This window comes from Myxocyprinus asiaticus, chromosome 39 (assembly GCF_019703515.2).
Source record: "Myxocyprinus asiaticus isolate MX2 ecotype Aquarium Trade chromosome 39, UBuf_Myxa_2, whole genome shotgun sequence".
NCBI lineage: Eukaryota > Metazoa > Chordata > Actinopteri > Cypriniformes > Catostomidae > Myxocyprinus > Myxocyprinus asiaticus.
Window position 1 is genome coordinate 32,829,817 of NC_059382.1, and position 17,346 is coordinate 32,847,162.

The 17,346-nt window shown below is 38.0% G+C and overlaps 1 protein-coding gene across 1 annotated transcript; it reads left to right on the forward strand.

Moving 5' to 3' along the window:
• Window positions 1-11,174: 11,174 nt before the first annotated feature.
• On the forward strand, window positions 11,175-16,911 carry LOC127430206 (P2Y purinoceptor 14-like). The gene is made up of 3 exons (XM_051679798.1): window positions 11,175-11,248; window positions 12,285-12,657; window positions 15,137-16,911. The coding sequence occupies exons 2-3, from the start codon at window positions 12,305-12,307 to the stop codon at window positions 15,738-15,740; spliced, it is 957 nt and encodes a 318-aa protein (XP_051535758.1). The 5' UTR covers window positions 11,175-11,248; window positions 12,285-12,304; the 3' UTR covers window positions 15,741-16,911.
• Window positions 16,912-17,346: the final 435 nt, after the last annotated feature.

Here is a 17,346-nt window from a genome sequence, read left to right on the forward strand (position 1 = left end):
ATTTCCCATCAAGACATACCATACAACCAGGGTTCAATACACCCCCCCCATAAGCAGGCCTACCCTATGTTCAAGGCCTCTTCTCTGTTAGAAAAAAATGAAAGCTTTCAAACTCTGCCTACCACCCGTCCATTGTCAGTCCAGTATACAGTATATACTTGAAATTCTGTTGCCAAGTTACTGTAGGTCAACCCTTTTACCTTCACAACTCAACCTTATTATTAATCCTCTGAGGATGTGAACTCTTCAAGTACAACAGTCTCCTCTTTTTATTACTTATTTTGGGTTTATCAGTAGGGGATGATCTTAAATTGTCATCTTTTTTACCACGATTTTGTACTGAAATCAAGTGATAAAAAAGTAGATATTTATATTGTAGAAATATCAGCACTAGGTTATCTTTCTAATAAACAACTTGTAGTGTCATGAACTTGAGCACTAATATATCTAGCTATGGTTAAATGAACTGAAAATCCGGTTACTTTGTTAATTACATAGACATATCTCAACATGTTAAATTTAACTTGTGACGGCAGAGTGCAATTTATTAACACTTAAAGATATTCTTTGTCTGATAGAAGGTTTCAACTCTACAGAAATTTACTTTAAAAATCACCTTTTTGAAATAGAAAAGGTGCTGATTTCTTTATTATTATTATTATTATTATTATTATTATTTATACTTTATTGTATCTATCTGAAGCTACTTTCTGTCATTCATTCAAGTCTTTTTATGATGAGATGAGCCAAGCCTTTAATCATTTACTGCATGGTAGAGAGGCAGTTCGACATTTGCTGGCACTGTCTCAGGGGAACCGTTCGGGGCTGGATTTTGCCATTGAATTCTGCACCCTAGCTGCGTCCGTAGGTGGAATGTTTGAGGCCTCTCTGATACTTTTTTGTATGAGCTCTCAGAGGATATTAATGACAAGATTAATTCATGACCCAAAAACTTCCCACTGAATTCGACGAACTAGTGGAATTAGCGATCAGAGTTGATAATCACCTTGCTTAACGTTCCCGTGTCAGATCTTCTCGGTCTGTGCAGTGGCAACAACTTAACTCTCTTCTACCTGTTTCCAGTCAAAAACTGGCAGATCTTTCAGAAACTGAGCCCATGCAGATCGGTTACACCCGCCTGTCCCTAGAGGAGAGGCACCACCGCATTACGCAGGGGTTATGCCTTTATTGTGGTCACCCAGGTCATTTTCATCATCATGCCCGTTAAAAGCCAATGCTCACCAGTAGCTTGGGGGGTACTGGTGAACGCAACCTTTAACGGCACCCCTGCACTATCCTCCTGGCTACTGTCTCATGGGAGGGGGGAGTGCATCAATGTTCCATGCTGGTGGACTCTGGAGCTGATGGCAACTTTATTGTCACCACTCTGGCTAAAGAGTGGGGCATCCCTAAGACACCTCTACAAGCCCTTAACGGACAGTCATTGGCCAGCATCTCCTATGTCACCATCTCGGTGTGTATGCTCATTTCTGACAATCAAACAGAAGAGATCAAATTGTATCTGTTTGACTCACCTTTTTGTCCTGTTTTCCTATTTGGCCACACCTGGTTTGTCAAGCACAATCCTCATTTTAACTGGTCCAAAATGTGGTGTTATGGTGGAGTTAATTCAGCAATGTTTTTGTTCAGATTGTTTTTGTTCAGCTGTCTCCATCTGGTGGCCAGCACTTCTTCGTCCCCGGCAGGCACAGGGTTTGTTGACAACAAGATCCACAGAATCCATCAAGTGGAACATAGATAACCAGGTCAAAAGAGCCCTCCATAATACCTTTTCCTATTGGAGGCCCGCAAGTGTGTCTGTTTGTTTCTGTGTCTTTTAACTGTCCCAAAGTTTGTTCCTGTGTCTTTTCACTGTCCCAAAGTCTAGACTGAAACTGAGAGGTGACCGTGCTTTTGCTGTAGCAGCACCCAAGCTCTGGAATAGCCTACCTAATTTTATTAGAACTGCCTTAACAGTACACGACTGTTAAATAAACATTAGAAACTCATCTCTTTTCTTTAGCTTATAATCAACCCTGATATACCGCGATGTTTTAATGTATTTTGCATTTTTATATTTTACTTTGTTTTTGAATATCTATTTTTATATAGTATAACATTTTTAATTGTGGTACAGCACATTGGTCAGCTGTTGTTGTTTTTAATTGTACTCTAGAAATAAACTGACATTGACTGTGTCTGCATGTTCGTCAGTCCTTCAGTGGGGTCAGTCCTCCAAGTTGGCGTGTCATCCAGGTATCAGGAGAACTCATCTGTTCACCAACACTTCTTGTGGCCGGCTATGGCCAAGGATACCAGTCAGTTCATCACTACCTGCTTTGCCTGTGCAAGAAATAAGTGCCCCCACCAACCCTCTCCAGTTTCTTTCATCTGCTGCCCATCCCTAAACGTCCTTGGTATGACATTTCTCTGGACTTTATCACCAGATTCCCCCTTCAACGGGTTACTACATTCCTTATGGTGGTTGACAGGTTGTTCAAAGCTGCTGATTTTATTCCCATTCTCAAACTGCCCTCTGCCAAGACCACAGCCCAGACCATCATTAACCAAGTGTTCCACATCCACGGTTTTCCTCAGGATGTTGTATCCGTTAGAGGCCCCCAATTCATCTCTTACTTCTGGCGGAAGTTCAGCCTCTGTTAGCCTATCACTCACAAACTAATGACCAGGTCAGAGTGTGCCAATCACGATTTGGAGTGCATGCTATGCTATCTGGCTTGCAGCAATCCCTACAATCACTCTACTACTCAAATACTTTCTTGGGCAGAGTACAGCCATAACTCCCTGCCAGTTTTGTCCGCTGGCTCTCTCTGTTTTTAATACTGTCTGGAATACCTTCTCTTCCCTTCTCAGGAGCTGGACACTGTAAATGAGCTTGTGCAGCCCTCATCAAATCCAGGAACCAAGTCAAGTCTAGGGCAGACTGGCATTGGTCCTTAGCCCCATTTACACCTGTGGACATTGAGTGTGCAATTCCTCTAAAGACCTACCCCTCAAGATCTCATCTGGAAAAAAATAATTCCATGTTTCATGTCTTCAGGATCAAACCAGTCAGACTTAGTTGTCTATGCCCCCAACCACATGCCCCGCCAACTTCTCGCCTTATTGATGGTGCCCCTCTCTTCACAGTTAAGAATGTGTTGGATGTCAGATGGTGGGGACAGTGTTTTCAGTACTTGCTGGACTGAGAGGGCTATGGTCCTGAGGAGAGATGTTGGATCCCGGCCTGGGACATCCTTGATCGAAGCCTCATCAGGGACTTTCATCACTGGCAGGCACCTCCTCCCCTTAAAAGCAGCGGGAGGCACTCTTTACAGCATTAGATTGTGCTCTGATTTTCCAGTTGGCTTCTCTCCCTTCTGTCGGTCCCATAAGTTGGATTCTGTTCAAAAGATTCTGATCTTTGCCTTTCTGACTTAGCTTTGGATTTGTTTGCTCTGTATTGTAAACCCTGCTGAGTGACTGTTTTTTACTATTAATGTCCTGTATACACTTCAGCTTTAAGCTGGGTTAAGCAAATTAATATTAATTGAATATAAAAAAGTACACAATTTAACTTTAAACTTACTCGTTGGGAAACAGGTTGGGAAATGCCATGAGACAAACTCAAAACTCATGTTACCCATGAGTGCCATAGCTCAACAAATCAGAACATGTGCACTAACCACTAGGTCACGTCTCCAATCATGCTACTTCCATCTTATTTATCGAAGACAGGTAAATTTCATACTGGTTAGATGAAACGTCGTTTTATAATTAAGTAACTGGTGAAGTTAGTGGAAGATGTTCAAGACTTTTCATAGAATTGAAGATCACTCATAAAATTGAGTTCATGTTCTGTTAATTTTCCCACAATGTAAATGTCTTTCATATTACTGAAAGTTTGATCAACCTGTGTAATGTCCAGAAGTCTAAGATGTAACCTTTTACTGGAACTCATTTGAGATTTTGCCCTCCCATAGCTTAGTACCATAACACCAGAATAGGACTGTTCCTTCTGAGAGAAAAAAAAAAAAAAACCAACACACATAAGTACGGGACTAATTTTAGTTTCCTTTTGTACTGACTTGCCTTCGGCAGCTACTGAAACACTTGGAGGCTGTACTACTGTAAAAATGTGATTTGTGGACCATTTAGCCTCACTCCACACATCTGTTTTAGTTCAGCACAAAGGACAGAGGCCAGATAAAAACACCACAAAAATCACATAATGAATTAGCAGGTAACATCATGTTACAGCTTCAGTCACTCAGAACTACTTTGAAAGGATTGTTTGTCTCTAGACGGCCATAGTTTCTTTTTACTTTTTCCTCAGAATCAGGAGGAAACTTTTGACTCCGTGAATGTAACGAGTCAGGAGAATCTAAATGCAGCGTCTTTAATAGAAAGAAAAGATGAACCAAGTAACTCAGAATTAAAAAAAAAAAAAACACAGGAAACCTGGTACAAAACATGACAATACAAGTGAAGACTGACCAGAGAAAACAAGGGCTTAAATACACAGGGGCAAACAAGGGAACAAGGAACACCTGTGGAAACAATCAGGGGAAAACCAATCATAAAAATGGAACTACAAAAGGACTACAAACTAACAGGGAATGCGTGACAGAGCCCCCCCTTTTAAGAAGCGGATTCCAGATGCTCCCCAAAAAAAAAAAAAAAAAAGTATATCACACACACACACACACACACACACACACACACACACACACACACACGGGTGTGGGGGAAAACCAGGTAGTTCAGGGGGGCACAAGGGGTAAACAGGCAGTTCAAGGGGGCACAAGGGGAGCAGAGGAACAAGGCAAAGTCAGGGAGGCTTGAAACCAAGGTGGAGCCGGAGGGATGGAGAGCCAGGGCAACGCTGCAGGCTCAGAAGACCAAGTAGACCACATCAGGCGGACGGCCGGGAGACCAAGGAGATGACCTCAAGATGGAGACTGGGTCTGGAGGCCTGGGAGGCGGCCGCAGGGCTGAGACTGGGTCAGGAGGCCTGGGGGTACGGAGCCACGGAAGACTCTGGTGGCGGAGCGTCCTGGATGGATGGGAAACGACCTCCGTGGTTGTGAACATGGGAAGAGACTCAGGAACTACCTCTGTAGTCGTGGGCAGAGACTTGGGAACAGAAATTTCTCTTCCTCCTCCGGATGGCTGAAGTTGGCAACGCTGGCTCTGAGTTGGACGAGGCTGGCAACTTGTTGGCCGTGGCAGGTGTGGGTGTTGGCTCGTTGGCGCTGGCTCATTGGCCATGGGCGCAGACAATTGAGGTAGGGTCTTCATGGACCTACGCACCGACATCAGTGGCAGATCATACAACTTGGAGACAGGGGCCGTGGAGAGCTTCGACAAGGGAGTCAAAGATGCAGATTTGGGCTTCCCGCCATAATCCACTGTATAAAGGGAACTGCAAAAGTTCCAGAACCTTCTCCACATATTCGCAGAGCGTCCAGTTTGGATCAGCCGGAGGCATCAGATCCCTCAATGCACTATTCAGACTTGCCTGGAAGGAAACCACCAGAGAGCAGTCTGGATAGTGCACTACATTTGCCAGCTCTAAAAACTCACGGACCTTGTTGAAGAAGCAAAATTCTGACGGCTGCTAGATCTATTTTTCGAGGTCAGTCTTTCTGTAATGAGTCAGGAGAGAATGGAGGATCTAAATGCAGCGTCTTTAATAGAAACAAAAGATGAACCAAGTAACTCAGAATTAAAAGACCGAAAACAAAACACAAGAAACCCAGCACAGAGCATAACAATACAAGTGAAGACTGACCGGGAAAACAGGGAAAACAAGAGCTTAAATACACAGGGGCAAACAAGGGAACGAGGAACACCTGTGGAAACAATCAGGGGAAAACCAATCATAAAATGAAACTACAAAAGGACTACAAACTAACAGGAAACAGGAACTAAACAAGAATTTCAACATAAAAGTCAATACAAAAAACAGGGAATATGTGACAGTGAAGCAATTTTCAAAGAAGGTATTCTGTTGTTTCATTTTCATTTCCAGTCACAAGAGCAAACACACAGTTCTTTAACATTCTCAAAATCAAATATTATAAAATTGTAATATTAATCTGAAATATTTCAGAATAATCTGACAAAGCATTTAGATGCAGTGTATTATCATTTATAGACCTTTTTGTGTTTATTTTAAAATGTTTTTTCTTCTTCATTATCATCTTCTTCCATCATTAACTATTATACAGTATCAAACAGTCATTTCAAAGAGGTTTTCAAAATCACATTCAAATATTACACTAAAACAGTACAATGTTTAGCTGCTACAGACTTACTGGATTACCATTAGAGGTGCTTGCGAGGCAAAGCATCCATTATTATGTCACATATTTCTTCTTCTTCACGCCCAAGCCATATACCAGCACTAGAATATCACAGAGACATGAGGATGGATCTTTTCACTTGTGGCAGTGTATATCCTCCAACATCTTGGTGGCAAGTTTTCTTAAGAAAATGGATCTATCATTTTCTTTTTTCTTATTTTATTTTATTTATTTATTTTGTATGATGTTGCACTATTTACTCACAGAGAATGTAAGTAAATGCTTTAATATTTGTTATATACTGTAAACATATGAAATAAAAATGGCTGCATTTTTATTTGTCTTCACCTGCCTTCTTCATTGCTTACAACATGATCACACAGGAACTCGACATGTTGTTTCTGACAGTTCCGGCACCCTAGGATCAGCCACATTATGCTGATTCACCGACAAGCCGCATCTCCTATCAGACATTTTTGCATCGGCTCCAGTGTGTTTATCTTCTCTTGTGGCATGACCAGAATAGTGTCACTAGCGTGGGGGCAAGTCAGGTCACTTGGCAGCCATCTTTGGAATGCTCCCGTGCAGCTATTTTTTATGTAAAGAAGCAGCATAAAATACAGTTCCTGTCTACTTGCATGGGGAAAGACCGAAATCTCCGAAACGGTTGTTCAAAATTATGATCAAAGAACATTTAAAATCAGCAGTAAAATCTGACAAAAATGGAATCATAAATTGTGCTTCTTTAGCTCAGATCATGCTAAAAAAACACTATTTGTTAAGCTGTTCCAGCTAATGCGCATGCTTGTTTTCGAGTTGACTGACAGCCGATGTGTATATCTAAAAAGTGACTGTTCTTTTAGCTGTAATGCAGGACTTGCTTTTCTACATCTGTTGGGTGTTTCAATTTCTCACATTCATTTTAATGCCAGTGGTTTGTCTCTGGCTAAATAGACTCTGGTTCAAATCCCTGGGGTATCTAGCAGATACAGCATCCTGAGGAAAACCGTAGATGTGGAACACTTGGTTAATGATGGTCTGGGCTCTGGTCTTGGCAGAGGGCAGTTTGAGAATGGGAATAAAATCAGCAGCTTTGAATAACCTGTCAACCACCGTAAGGAAGGTAGTAACCTGTTGAAGGGGGAATCTGGTGATAAAATCCAGAGCAATGTCATACCATGGATGTTTAGGGATGGGCAATGGACGAAATAAACTGGAGGGGGTTGGTGGGGGCACTTATTTCTTGCACAGGCAGAGCAGGCAGTGATGAACTCACTGGTATCCTTGGCCATAGCTGACAACACTAATATTTATTTCTTAAACACAGCCTTTTGGGATTCACAAAGCTATCGCATGTCTTCAAGACTTTAAATAAAATGCATGAGTTATATGGACTACTTTAATGGTGCTTTTATTGTTTTGCTTAGTTTTTTTGGAGCTTTTTGGAGCTTGACTGTACGACCATGATTAACATACAGTATCCAATATTGATTGGGCTTGCCGGACCGATAATAATCAAGGTATCAAATTGGTGCCTACCAAAGTTCCCTGTTATAATATAATGTTGGCCAACATATTGTTATTCTACAGACATGGACGTAAGCGCGTTGACATGTTGATATCATCGGATCCCTCGGCTGGTCTGAAATCGGCAGGGGAAATTGTTCACTGAACACCCTCAATATTTTGAGTACTCAGTGGTTGTATGAGTCAGCGAGCAGCCATGGCTTCAGTCGCTCAGGATCATTGATAGGGAATCTGTGAATGAAGTTAGTCTTTCCTCTTGCAATGATACCTGTGGACGTAATCTTATGTTTTTCATTAGGATAAGGCATCCAGGATAAGCACACACAAGCACCATCTTGATAAAAAAATAGATACAAATACAAATCCATAGCAAAACCAATTCAGCTTCTGTATAACATTCTTCCTACTCTGTTGTAAACAACACTGCGTTTCCATATTTTTCGTATTTCACGCATCAGTTCTCGAGAGGCTGCGTTATGTAACCCTTGTGAACGTGCATACCACAGCTGGCTGGAAGCAAAAAAAATTCGTAACAAAAGTTTTAAATATTGATATCTTTCTTACACACACCTAGCGTTTAGCTTCAGAAGACATTATTTAATCTACTGCAGTCGTATGGATTTTATGATGGCTATATATGTTTTTTGAAGCTTAAAAATGTTGGCATCCATTCACTTGCACTGTATGGACCTACAGGGGTGAAATATTCTTCCAAAAATCTTTGTTTATGTTCTGCTTAAGAAAGAAAGTCATACACATCTAGGATGCCATGAGGGTGAGTAAATGATGTGAGAATTTTCATTTTTGGGTGAATTATTCCTTTAATGTTAAGCATTATATAATGTAACAATGTTTGTTAAAGATAGTAAAAGTTATTATAGTGAAGTAATATATGTAGGTTCTTTTTTAACTATGAACAAAAAACAGTTTTAACCCTCATATGGTATTTAAAATGGCACCTCCCTTTGGTATTCAAGGTGATTTTTGACCGGAAGGGTGAGACATAAATTGGAGGTAGATTGCTGCAATCAGGTGAACAAAATATAAATAACATGACTTGAAAGCCATGTCATGCCAGTAACAGCCTAGCTGTAGCTGTAGCCACCTACTCTGTAGTCTGATGGCTTGTTGTAACCTAATTTTATATTTTATCACACAATATGCATTTGGATATATATTTAGACATTACCAAACTTTTAGCTGTCAATATTTAGCATTTTAAAATTGATTTGAAGTGTCAGTTTTTTCAGTTAATGTCATTATGCTTGCAATCAAACCTGACCATGGTGTTACAAAGAGAAGACACAGAATAAGCATTTTATACCAATAATTTATTTCAAACATAAAAATGTATTAACTCAAAGTAAATGCATTATAATGTCAAGAAAATGAACATCAAGAAACAGAAATGAAATGATTTCTGAAAATTACATTAGAGTATAAAACAGAAGAATCAGAATAAACATTTAGCAATTTCAAACTTTCTATGGTAAAAATTTATTTTGCAAACATGTGTGTGTGTGTGTGTGTGTGTGTGTCAGATTGCTGTCATCAGCTGGAAAAACAACAGATGACTTGTAATGCCAACAATGACCAAAAAATGGCTGTAGAGCTCCACTTATTGATGCCCTAGTTTCTCTCTCTCTCTCTCTCTCTCTCTCTCTCTGTGTGTGTATGTGTGTGTGTTCTGCATTGTGTTATCGTCTCACCCCTTCATTTCTGAGTGTGTGTGTTTAGCATTGTGACTGATTTATGTATTTTTTGTTTTTATTTTTTTGACAAATGTAAAAAAAAAGAAGAAAAAGAAAAGCTCTCTGTTTTAGTCTCACCAGTTCATTTTTGTGTGTAAGTGTGTTTGTGTGTGAGTGGGTGTGTATGTTTTGCACTGAGGATGTTTTAGAGTCTCAGCCTGTAATTTTGGTCTGTTTTTTCTGCATTGTAGCTGATTTATTGATTGTATTTGACAGATTAAAAAAAGCTCTGTTTTTTGGTCTTTCCCATTTATTTTTAATGGTCAGTCAGTTTTGACCACGAATAGCAAAAGTGTAATTTATTTTGTATGTTCAGATGGCAAATGGAGGAAAAGTCAACAAGTATTGTACTGCTCAGATAAAGGAAACCATTTTTATTAAACAAGGAAAATGTATTTCAGTCAAAAATGACAGAATACCATAAGAGGGTTAAATTGATTCCGTCGGCCTGTATGATTATGTCAGGCATGTAACAGCTTAATTAATACATATCACACATTTAACACACTTCTAAAGCTGCAGAAATGTGGTATATATAACATTTACTACTTCCTCATTTATAAGTAGCAGTGAATAAAAGCACTGCCATATAACTACATGTAAATGTAAATTATTTGTATACACATATTTGATATTAAAATGAAATAACAGCTGGTTACGTTACTGCATTCAAAATAAATGCAAAGACATAATTTAGAAGTATTCTTAAATACTTCTAAAATAATAATATTTACTTGCATATCCTTTCAAAAACAGTATGCGCTGTGGTTGGGGAGACAGGGATCATCCCAGTAGATCTTACATGGTGGTATAAGATCATATTTGGCCTCATATCTGTCACAGTGATAACACTTTAGAAATAAAATACAGTTGTTTGCGGTCAGAGTTTGTGCAATTGTTTTGTGAACAGTTAAAATCTACACCAAACACCAGCTGCAGTGCAATAACAATGATGGTGATCCATGAAATATTTCAAAATATTTCAATAGCTTTACACCGCATTCTTTTCCTGGGGTGCCAGTAGAACCCTGAAGTACCACCGCTAGACATTTGTTTGTAAACAGTAACTTCGTCTTTACAGGTCCCTGACAGCCTGAGGCCATAGGCAACGGATCTACTTGATCCACCCTAGCCCAGCTACAAAGTTAAGCAAAACATACTGTATGTAAGGCGCGGACTGGCCATTGGGATAACCGGGACTTTTCCCGGTGGGCCGGCTGCGAAATGGGGCCGCATGGGCAGCCACGTTATGCAGAACGTGCCACAAAACAGCGTAAGTGGGCAGCGATATGCAGAAAAGGACAGCAACCCCAAGGAGGAGGGTGGGGCCGGGCCATGATGACACACGCCCGGCCCCTAATCAGGCTAATCAAGCTGACGAGAGGGATAAAGGCGGCCAGAGGCAGCAGTTCGGCAGAGAGAGAGAGCGCTACAGGCATCTTCCGTGTAGGTGTAGGTGTAGGTGTAGGTGTAGTATGTCTTTTGCTTTATTTTTTATATTGTCAAACTGGTTCTTGCCTTCTTTTCCGCTTACCCCGTTACACCAATTACATAAAAGTTTTACTAGGTCATTTAAAACATGACAAATTCAAGAGGAAGTTCCTGTTTTAAAAGAAGAGATACACAGACATTTGTGAGAACTTAACATTGTGGAGAACAACAGTAAGTCATCATAAACCAATACTTTGTAATAACTTTGTACTTTGAAACCTTAAATATATTTTGAAGAAACTGAAAAGGGAAAAAATGAGTATTAAAGTCTCTTAAAGTAAAAAAAAAAAAAAAAAAAAGAAGAAGAAGAAGAAAAAAAAGCTTTTCTGGTATTGTAAGAGAGAAAACAGCTGAGTAGTATTGAAATAGAACACAATTCAAGTCTGAGAGAAATAAGACAAACTTTATCTGGGTCTTAGCACAAGTTAGTGAAAATAGCATGCATATGTGTGTATGTATATATAAATATATATATAATAGTGAATAGTGAATACTGAAAACTATGTACTGTAATAACTATGGCAGTTATGATACACAAACACACATAGACGTCAAAATAAACTATAAATGTAAATAGTAAAGAACTTAATAGAAAAATAATAATAATAAATAAATAAAACCTTAGTATTATCGTATAAGAGTACAGATCATACATGGGCAGGAAGTCTTACGAGGTGAGAAATGTCTAGTGTGTTTAAATATAGAGCTGTGAGAAGTGTTATACATGTTGGTGTTTGAAGGGAAGAGAAGAAGGGTAAGCCATCTAAATCAACCAAGTTATACTTTTTTTTTTTTATAACAGAATTGTAAAATCAACAAAGTATCAGTGAAGTAGTAGGACCAAGGAGGTCTAATATACAGTAACTGGAGAGAGCTATCCATACCCTGTTAAACTTTCTTTCATTGGTTGTACACAAAATGTGATTTTTATTTATTTATTTATTTATTATGTCTCCACATGGTTTATTCACCATTATGTAAGTGAATATTTCACTATTCATGAGACATTTAGCATCTAGTGAACAAACAAATGCTAGTTGGCTATACAAAGTATTTTTAGAAAACTCAAAAATCTCAAAGCATCACATTGCCTTGACTATTAAAATGTTACTTTATTTCTTTTTAGACATTTTTAACAATGTCTGCATTTAGTAAAGTAAAATACAACCACAACCTCATAGTAGTTAACAGACAATCTCATCTCTAGGTTGACCAGCCAGCTCATCCATGGAAGTGAACATCACTAATTCAACTGAAGGATTTTGTGGCTTGTCTGAAATGCCAGCACGTCCATTCTTCATATGTGTATACACACTCATCTTTCTGGCAAGTCTGGTGCTAAATAGCATTTCATTACATGTGTATTTTTGTAAATCTACTAGTCAGTCCAGCATCACAATCTATCTCAAGAACCTGGCTGTCGCCGACTTGTTTGTCTGCCTGTGCTTGATTTTACGCATAGTTAAATATTCCTACAGTTCAGTGGAAATTCAACGTATCTACTGTAACTTTGGTGCCCCAGCTTCCTACCTTAACATGTACTGCAGTATTCTCTTCATGGGCTACATTGCTGTAAACAGGTATGTATACATGTGTCCATATGCTATTTGGTCATTCTCAGGAAATGGTGCCATTTGTGCTTGAAAGAAAAGTCATTGCTGCACTTTAAAAAAATAATATTTTCCTACCTCAGGTCCAAAGTACATGTAAACTGTAATCACCATATACACTGAGGGAAAATTGGGACAATCCTAAGGGCTCTTTTTTTGTCAACAACAAATATGATATTCTAAAAATACCAGTTCTCAAACTATAACCCCCAATTTTAAATGGGTTGCAACAGTCTTGCAAAATACCAATAGTTATTTCTGAGGCCTATCAATTCAGCACATGAATTTAGTGCAAATAACCTGTTAAACTGTAATAAAAATTAATGGCCCTGGACCATGAGTATACATAAGGAGTGCATATTAAAGGATTAGTTCACCCAAAAGTTAAAATTCTCTCATAATTTACTCACCCTCATGCCATCCCAGATGTGTATGACTTTCTTTCGTCTTCGGAAAACAAATGAAGATTTTTAGAAAAATATTTCAGATCTGTAGGTCAATAAAATGCAAGTGAACGGGTGCCAAATTTTTAAAGCTCCAAAAAGCACATTTGTGTTCTGCTGAAGAAAGACAGTCATAAACACCTTGGATGGCATGAGGGTGAGTAAATTATGAGAGAATTTTCATTTTTGAAAATTGATAGATATGATTTGTTGTCATTTATGGGGAAAAACTTATGACACTTTAACAGTCTGCTAAAGTCTCATAGTAGATTTGTAAACAGAAATTTTAATAAAAGTATCATTAAACTTGTTTAGGTTGTGAACGACCATTGAACGACTCAATAATGCCTTATCAGTGGTTTAATGACTCACTCAAATCATATAAAAGACATTCATTTGTTGCCACCCACTGGTTAAAGTGATAGTTCACCCAAAAATCTCTCATTATTTACTCACCCTCATGCATCCCAGATGTGTGTGACTTTTTTTCTTTTTTTTCCTGCAGAACAAAAATTATGATTTTTAGAATAATATTTCAGCACTGTAGGTCCATACAATGCAAGTGCATGGGTGCCAAAATTTTGACGCTCCAAAAATCACATAAACGAAACATAAAAGTAATCCATATGACTCCAGTGCTTTAATCCATATCTTCAGAAGCACTATAATAGGTGTGGGTGAGAAACAAATCAATATTTAAGTAATTTTTTACTCTAAATCTCCACTTTCATGTTTACTTCAGATGTGAAAGTGAAACAAACAGGCACCACATGTGACTTTCAGATATAAAAATGAAAGTGGAGATTTAGAGTAAAAAAAAAAAAAAAAAAAAAAGACTTAAATTTTTGACTGTTTCTCCCCCATCATATTGCTTCTAAAGATATAGATTTAAAAACTGGAGTCATATGGATTACTTTTATGTTTCCTTTATTTGATTTTTGGAGCTACAAAGGTCTGATCAGTACAGCACCAACAGAGCTGAGATATTCTTCCAAAAATCTTAACTTGTGGTCTACAAAAGAAAGAAAGAAAGTCACACATCTGGGATAGCATGAGGGTGAGTAAATTATGTGAGAATTTTCAATTTTTGGGTGAACTATCAATTTAAGCTCCTCATTCCAAATCTGGAGAAATGCTGTCATCTCCTCCTCCATGTTGATGCATTAGTTTTGTAGGCTATGTTAATTTAATAGCCAAAATATTTGGAAATATGTGAGGAAAAAAAGTTTCTTTTATCAGTAACAAAGCACATATGCAATGTACAGATCATGCAATTTTGTAATGATTGAAACATACCATTTTTCAAATTGAATTAATTGCTTAAATTATAACATAAAAGGATTACCCGTCATTTTAAGGTTAGAATAGAAAAAAATTTCCCCGGTAAAGGTGAAAAAAATTCCCCTGGAAATCAAATATTTATAATGGAAAAGTTTATTTCTGACCCAGGTTCCATCTGACCTGTACAGGAATTTAGGTGAGTTTGTTCTAAAAATGTCAGAAGTTTCAGTGTTACGAGTTTTATTCCCCTCCAAAATGTGTAACTGGTGTCTTATGGATTACTTTTATGCTGACTTATGTTATTTTTGGAGCTTCAAAATTTTGGCACCCATTCACTTGCATTGTATGGACCAGCATTACATTAATACTTCTCTTATAATTCTTATGTATTATTTTAGCTGTAAAGTCAGCACACTGTGCCTTTCATGTCACATCTGTTGTGAAAGACCACTGTAGTTCCAGCTTCACCCACTGGGAACCGATTTTAACAGACAAAATTATCAATCTCTTTTTGCGATTGTTTTTATTGTACATTTTAATAAAATGTACATTTTGCATTATTTATTACAGAGTTAAATCTATTAAAAAGTAAAAAAAAAAAAAAAAAAAAAAAAAAAAGGAACACACATGGGGCACAAATTAAAACGTTGCCTGAGAATTACAAAATTACTATTTTTTCCAAAAGCCTTCTCTGTATTCTATTAATCACAGCTCCTTCATTTTAGGTACTTGAGGATTGTAAAGCCACTGGAAACTAATACCTTGCAAACAGTCCACTCGAGCCGCTACATCTGCATGGTGACCTGGGCTGTCTTACTTTGCACTTTTTGTGTCTACATCGTTGTTTTTATCAGTTCCCACAGTGCTAATAAGGAAAACTCTGCCCACAGTGGTTTCGATTGTGACATCTTCCACAGCAACTTCCTAAAACAGATCTATATGGCCATGCAGATTGCTTCTTTTTTTATGTTTCTGTCTGTGCTTGTGTCCCTGATTCTGCTTTATTGGTGGATTATACAGAGGCTTCAACATGCTCAGCGCACTATGACAGCACAGCCTGGCAGCACCAAGCTAAACAAGTCTAAGCGTAACATGCTAGTGCTAGTGATCATTTTCTGTGTGTGCTTTGTGCCTTATCACCTGGTGAGACTGACTTACACATTCATCAAACCCTTGCTGCATGACTGTATATCTGCACAGGTATTCTACATCCTGAAAGAGATGACTGTGCTGCTTGCAGTACTAAATGCCTCCTTGGATCCAATTATTTACTTTGTCTTTTGCAAGACCTTCAGGGCCCAACTTAAACTTCATAAGAGATTTCGCTAACCAGAACAAGAGATGAAGACACCTGGAAATGATAAAGGAAGTAGTAGATAGAGATAAAGGTGAAGTGTATAATTTCAATTTCTGCGGCAACAAACGTAATGGCAAAAATGAGTTTCCCATAAACTCCCCCATCTTCCAGTGGTCAAACCAGTGATGGAGTCACACTTAACTTCAGAGCATGAACCGCAGTCCTTTGCATCACAAGTACAAAGCTCTATGAGATGAGCAACCACGCAATTTGATTTAACTCGAAAAAGCTTTTAAATGTAGTTGGTTATGTAATGCAAACATTAAAATGTCCTTACAAATCATGCCCTATAGTTAAAGTGTTTTGTTGTCATAAGACAGCACTGTGTGAGGAACAGGGCCAAAAGTAAGGGTTTGAATGGATAATCTGTTGTTTTACTCGTGATTTGTGTGAATGTGAAGAAAAGTCATGGTTGTTGTAGCGCGTCTAGTGTTCATTTCTGCAGGGAACTGCCATGATACGTATGAGCCACAAATTTTTTTTTTTTTTTAATAAATAAATAAAAATAATAATAATTGCAAATATGATGCAAAAAAAGGTTGTATGTTTAAGCTTGTTGATATGCGGATAGTTTACATATGGATACTATGTGTGCAGTCTTCCACATCCCTCAACTTGTGTTGGCAGAGGGAACCAGCTGAACTGTGCTTGACAAACACAACTTTCCTGATTTATTTAACCTCATATGGACACCACAGGGGAGATCTTTGAGAGCTAATAATAATAAGTCAGGAAAGCCCACAAGACAACTATAACCTGGTGGTAAATATTGTCAATTGCAAATGTGTCACATGTAAATGTATTATTTTGTTTGTTCTTTATTGTATTTTATTGGATATTCATGCATATAAAAAATGTATTTGCATAAGGAGTTTTTAAAATAATTAAAGTATGTATTACTTTTTAAAAGCGTGTGGTTTTGGGGTTAATCGCTAGAAGTTTTTTGTTGCTTGCACATCTTCACTAACTCACAGTGAGTGAAGCCAGAAGAGATGGATGGTTCATTCAAAACTTTTCCATACAGTGGGTGGTGATCACACTCCCAAGCTCCAGAAAGGACAAGAAAACACAAATAAAAGTAGCCCATATGGCTCATGCGCTATATTCCAAGTTTTATGTAGTCATCTGAAATATTTGTGTGAGGAACAAACATGTTTACAGTAAGTTGTTATTTGCCAACATGATCTCACTGAACATCTATTTGCCTGTTACATTTTTTAAGTATTGTTGTTAAAAGTGGTTTGGTTTGGTTTGGTTTGGTTTGGTTTAGAGGTAGGGGTGAGGTTAGGGGATATAAAACGTCTATAAAATCGTTACATTTACTATACATATATAAATATAATAAGAATGATTTGTAAATATGTTAGCGTTTCAAAAACTGTACATAAGTAAAAATGTGTAAATTTTAGATACTGTCAGTAAGTCAATATTGCATATTTCAGCATCTATTCATACGTACAAAAATATACATTAAAAAATGTGTAAATGTTACATACATATTCCTTTGAATAATTATGAGATCGGGCTGTGCTTGCTAAAATGTTCCCTCCACTGAAGCTCTCAAACATCATTTGCGTT

Excerpts from the sequence above, each read along its gene's own strand:
- LOC127430206 (XM_051679798.1), top strand. The coding sequence starts at position 12,305 with ATGGAAGTGAACATCACTAATTCAACTGAAGGATTTTGTGGCTTGTCT. Across the intron at positions 12,658-15,136 it reads GGCTACATTGCTGTAAACAG|GTACTTGAGGATTGTAAAGC; the intron begins GTATGTATACAT and ends CCTTCATTTTAG.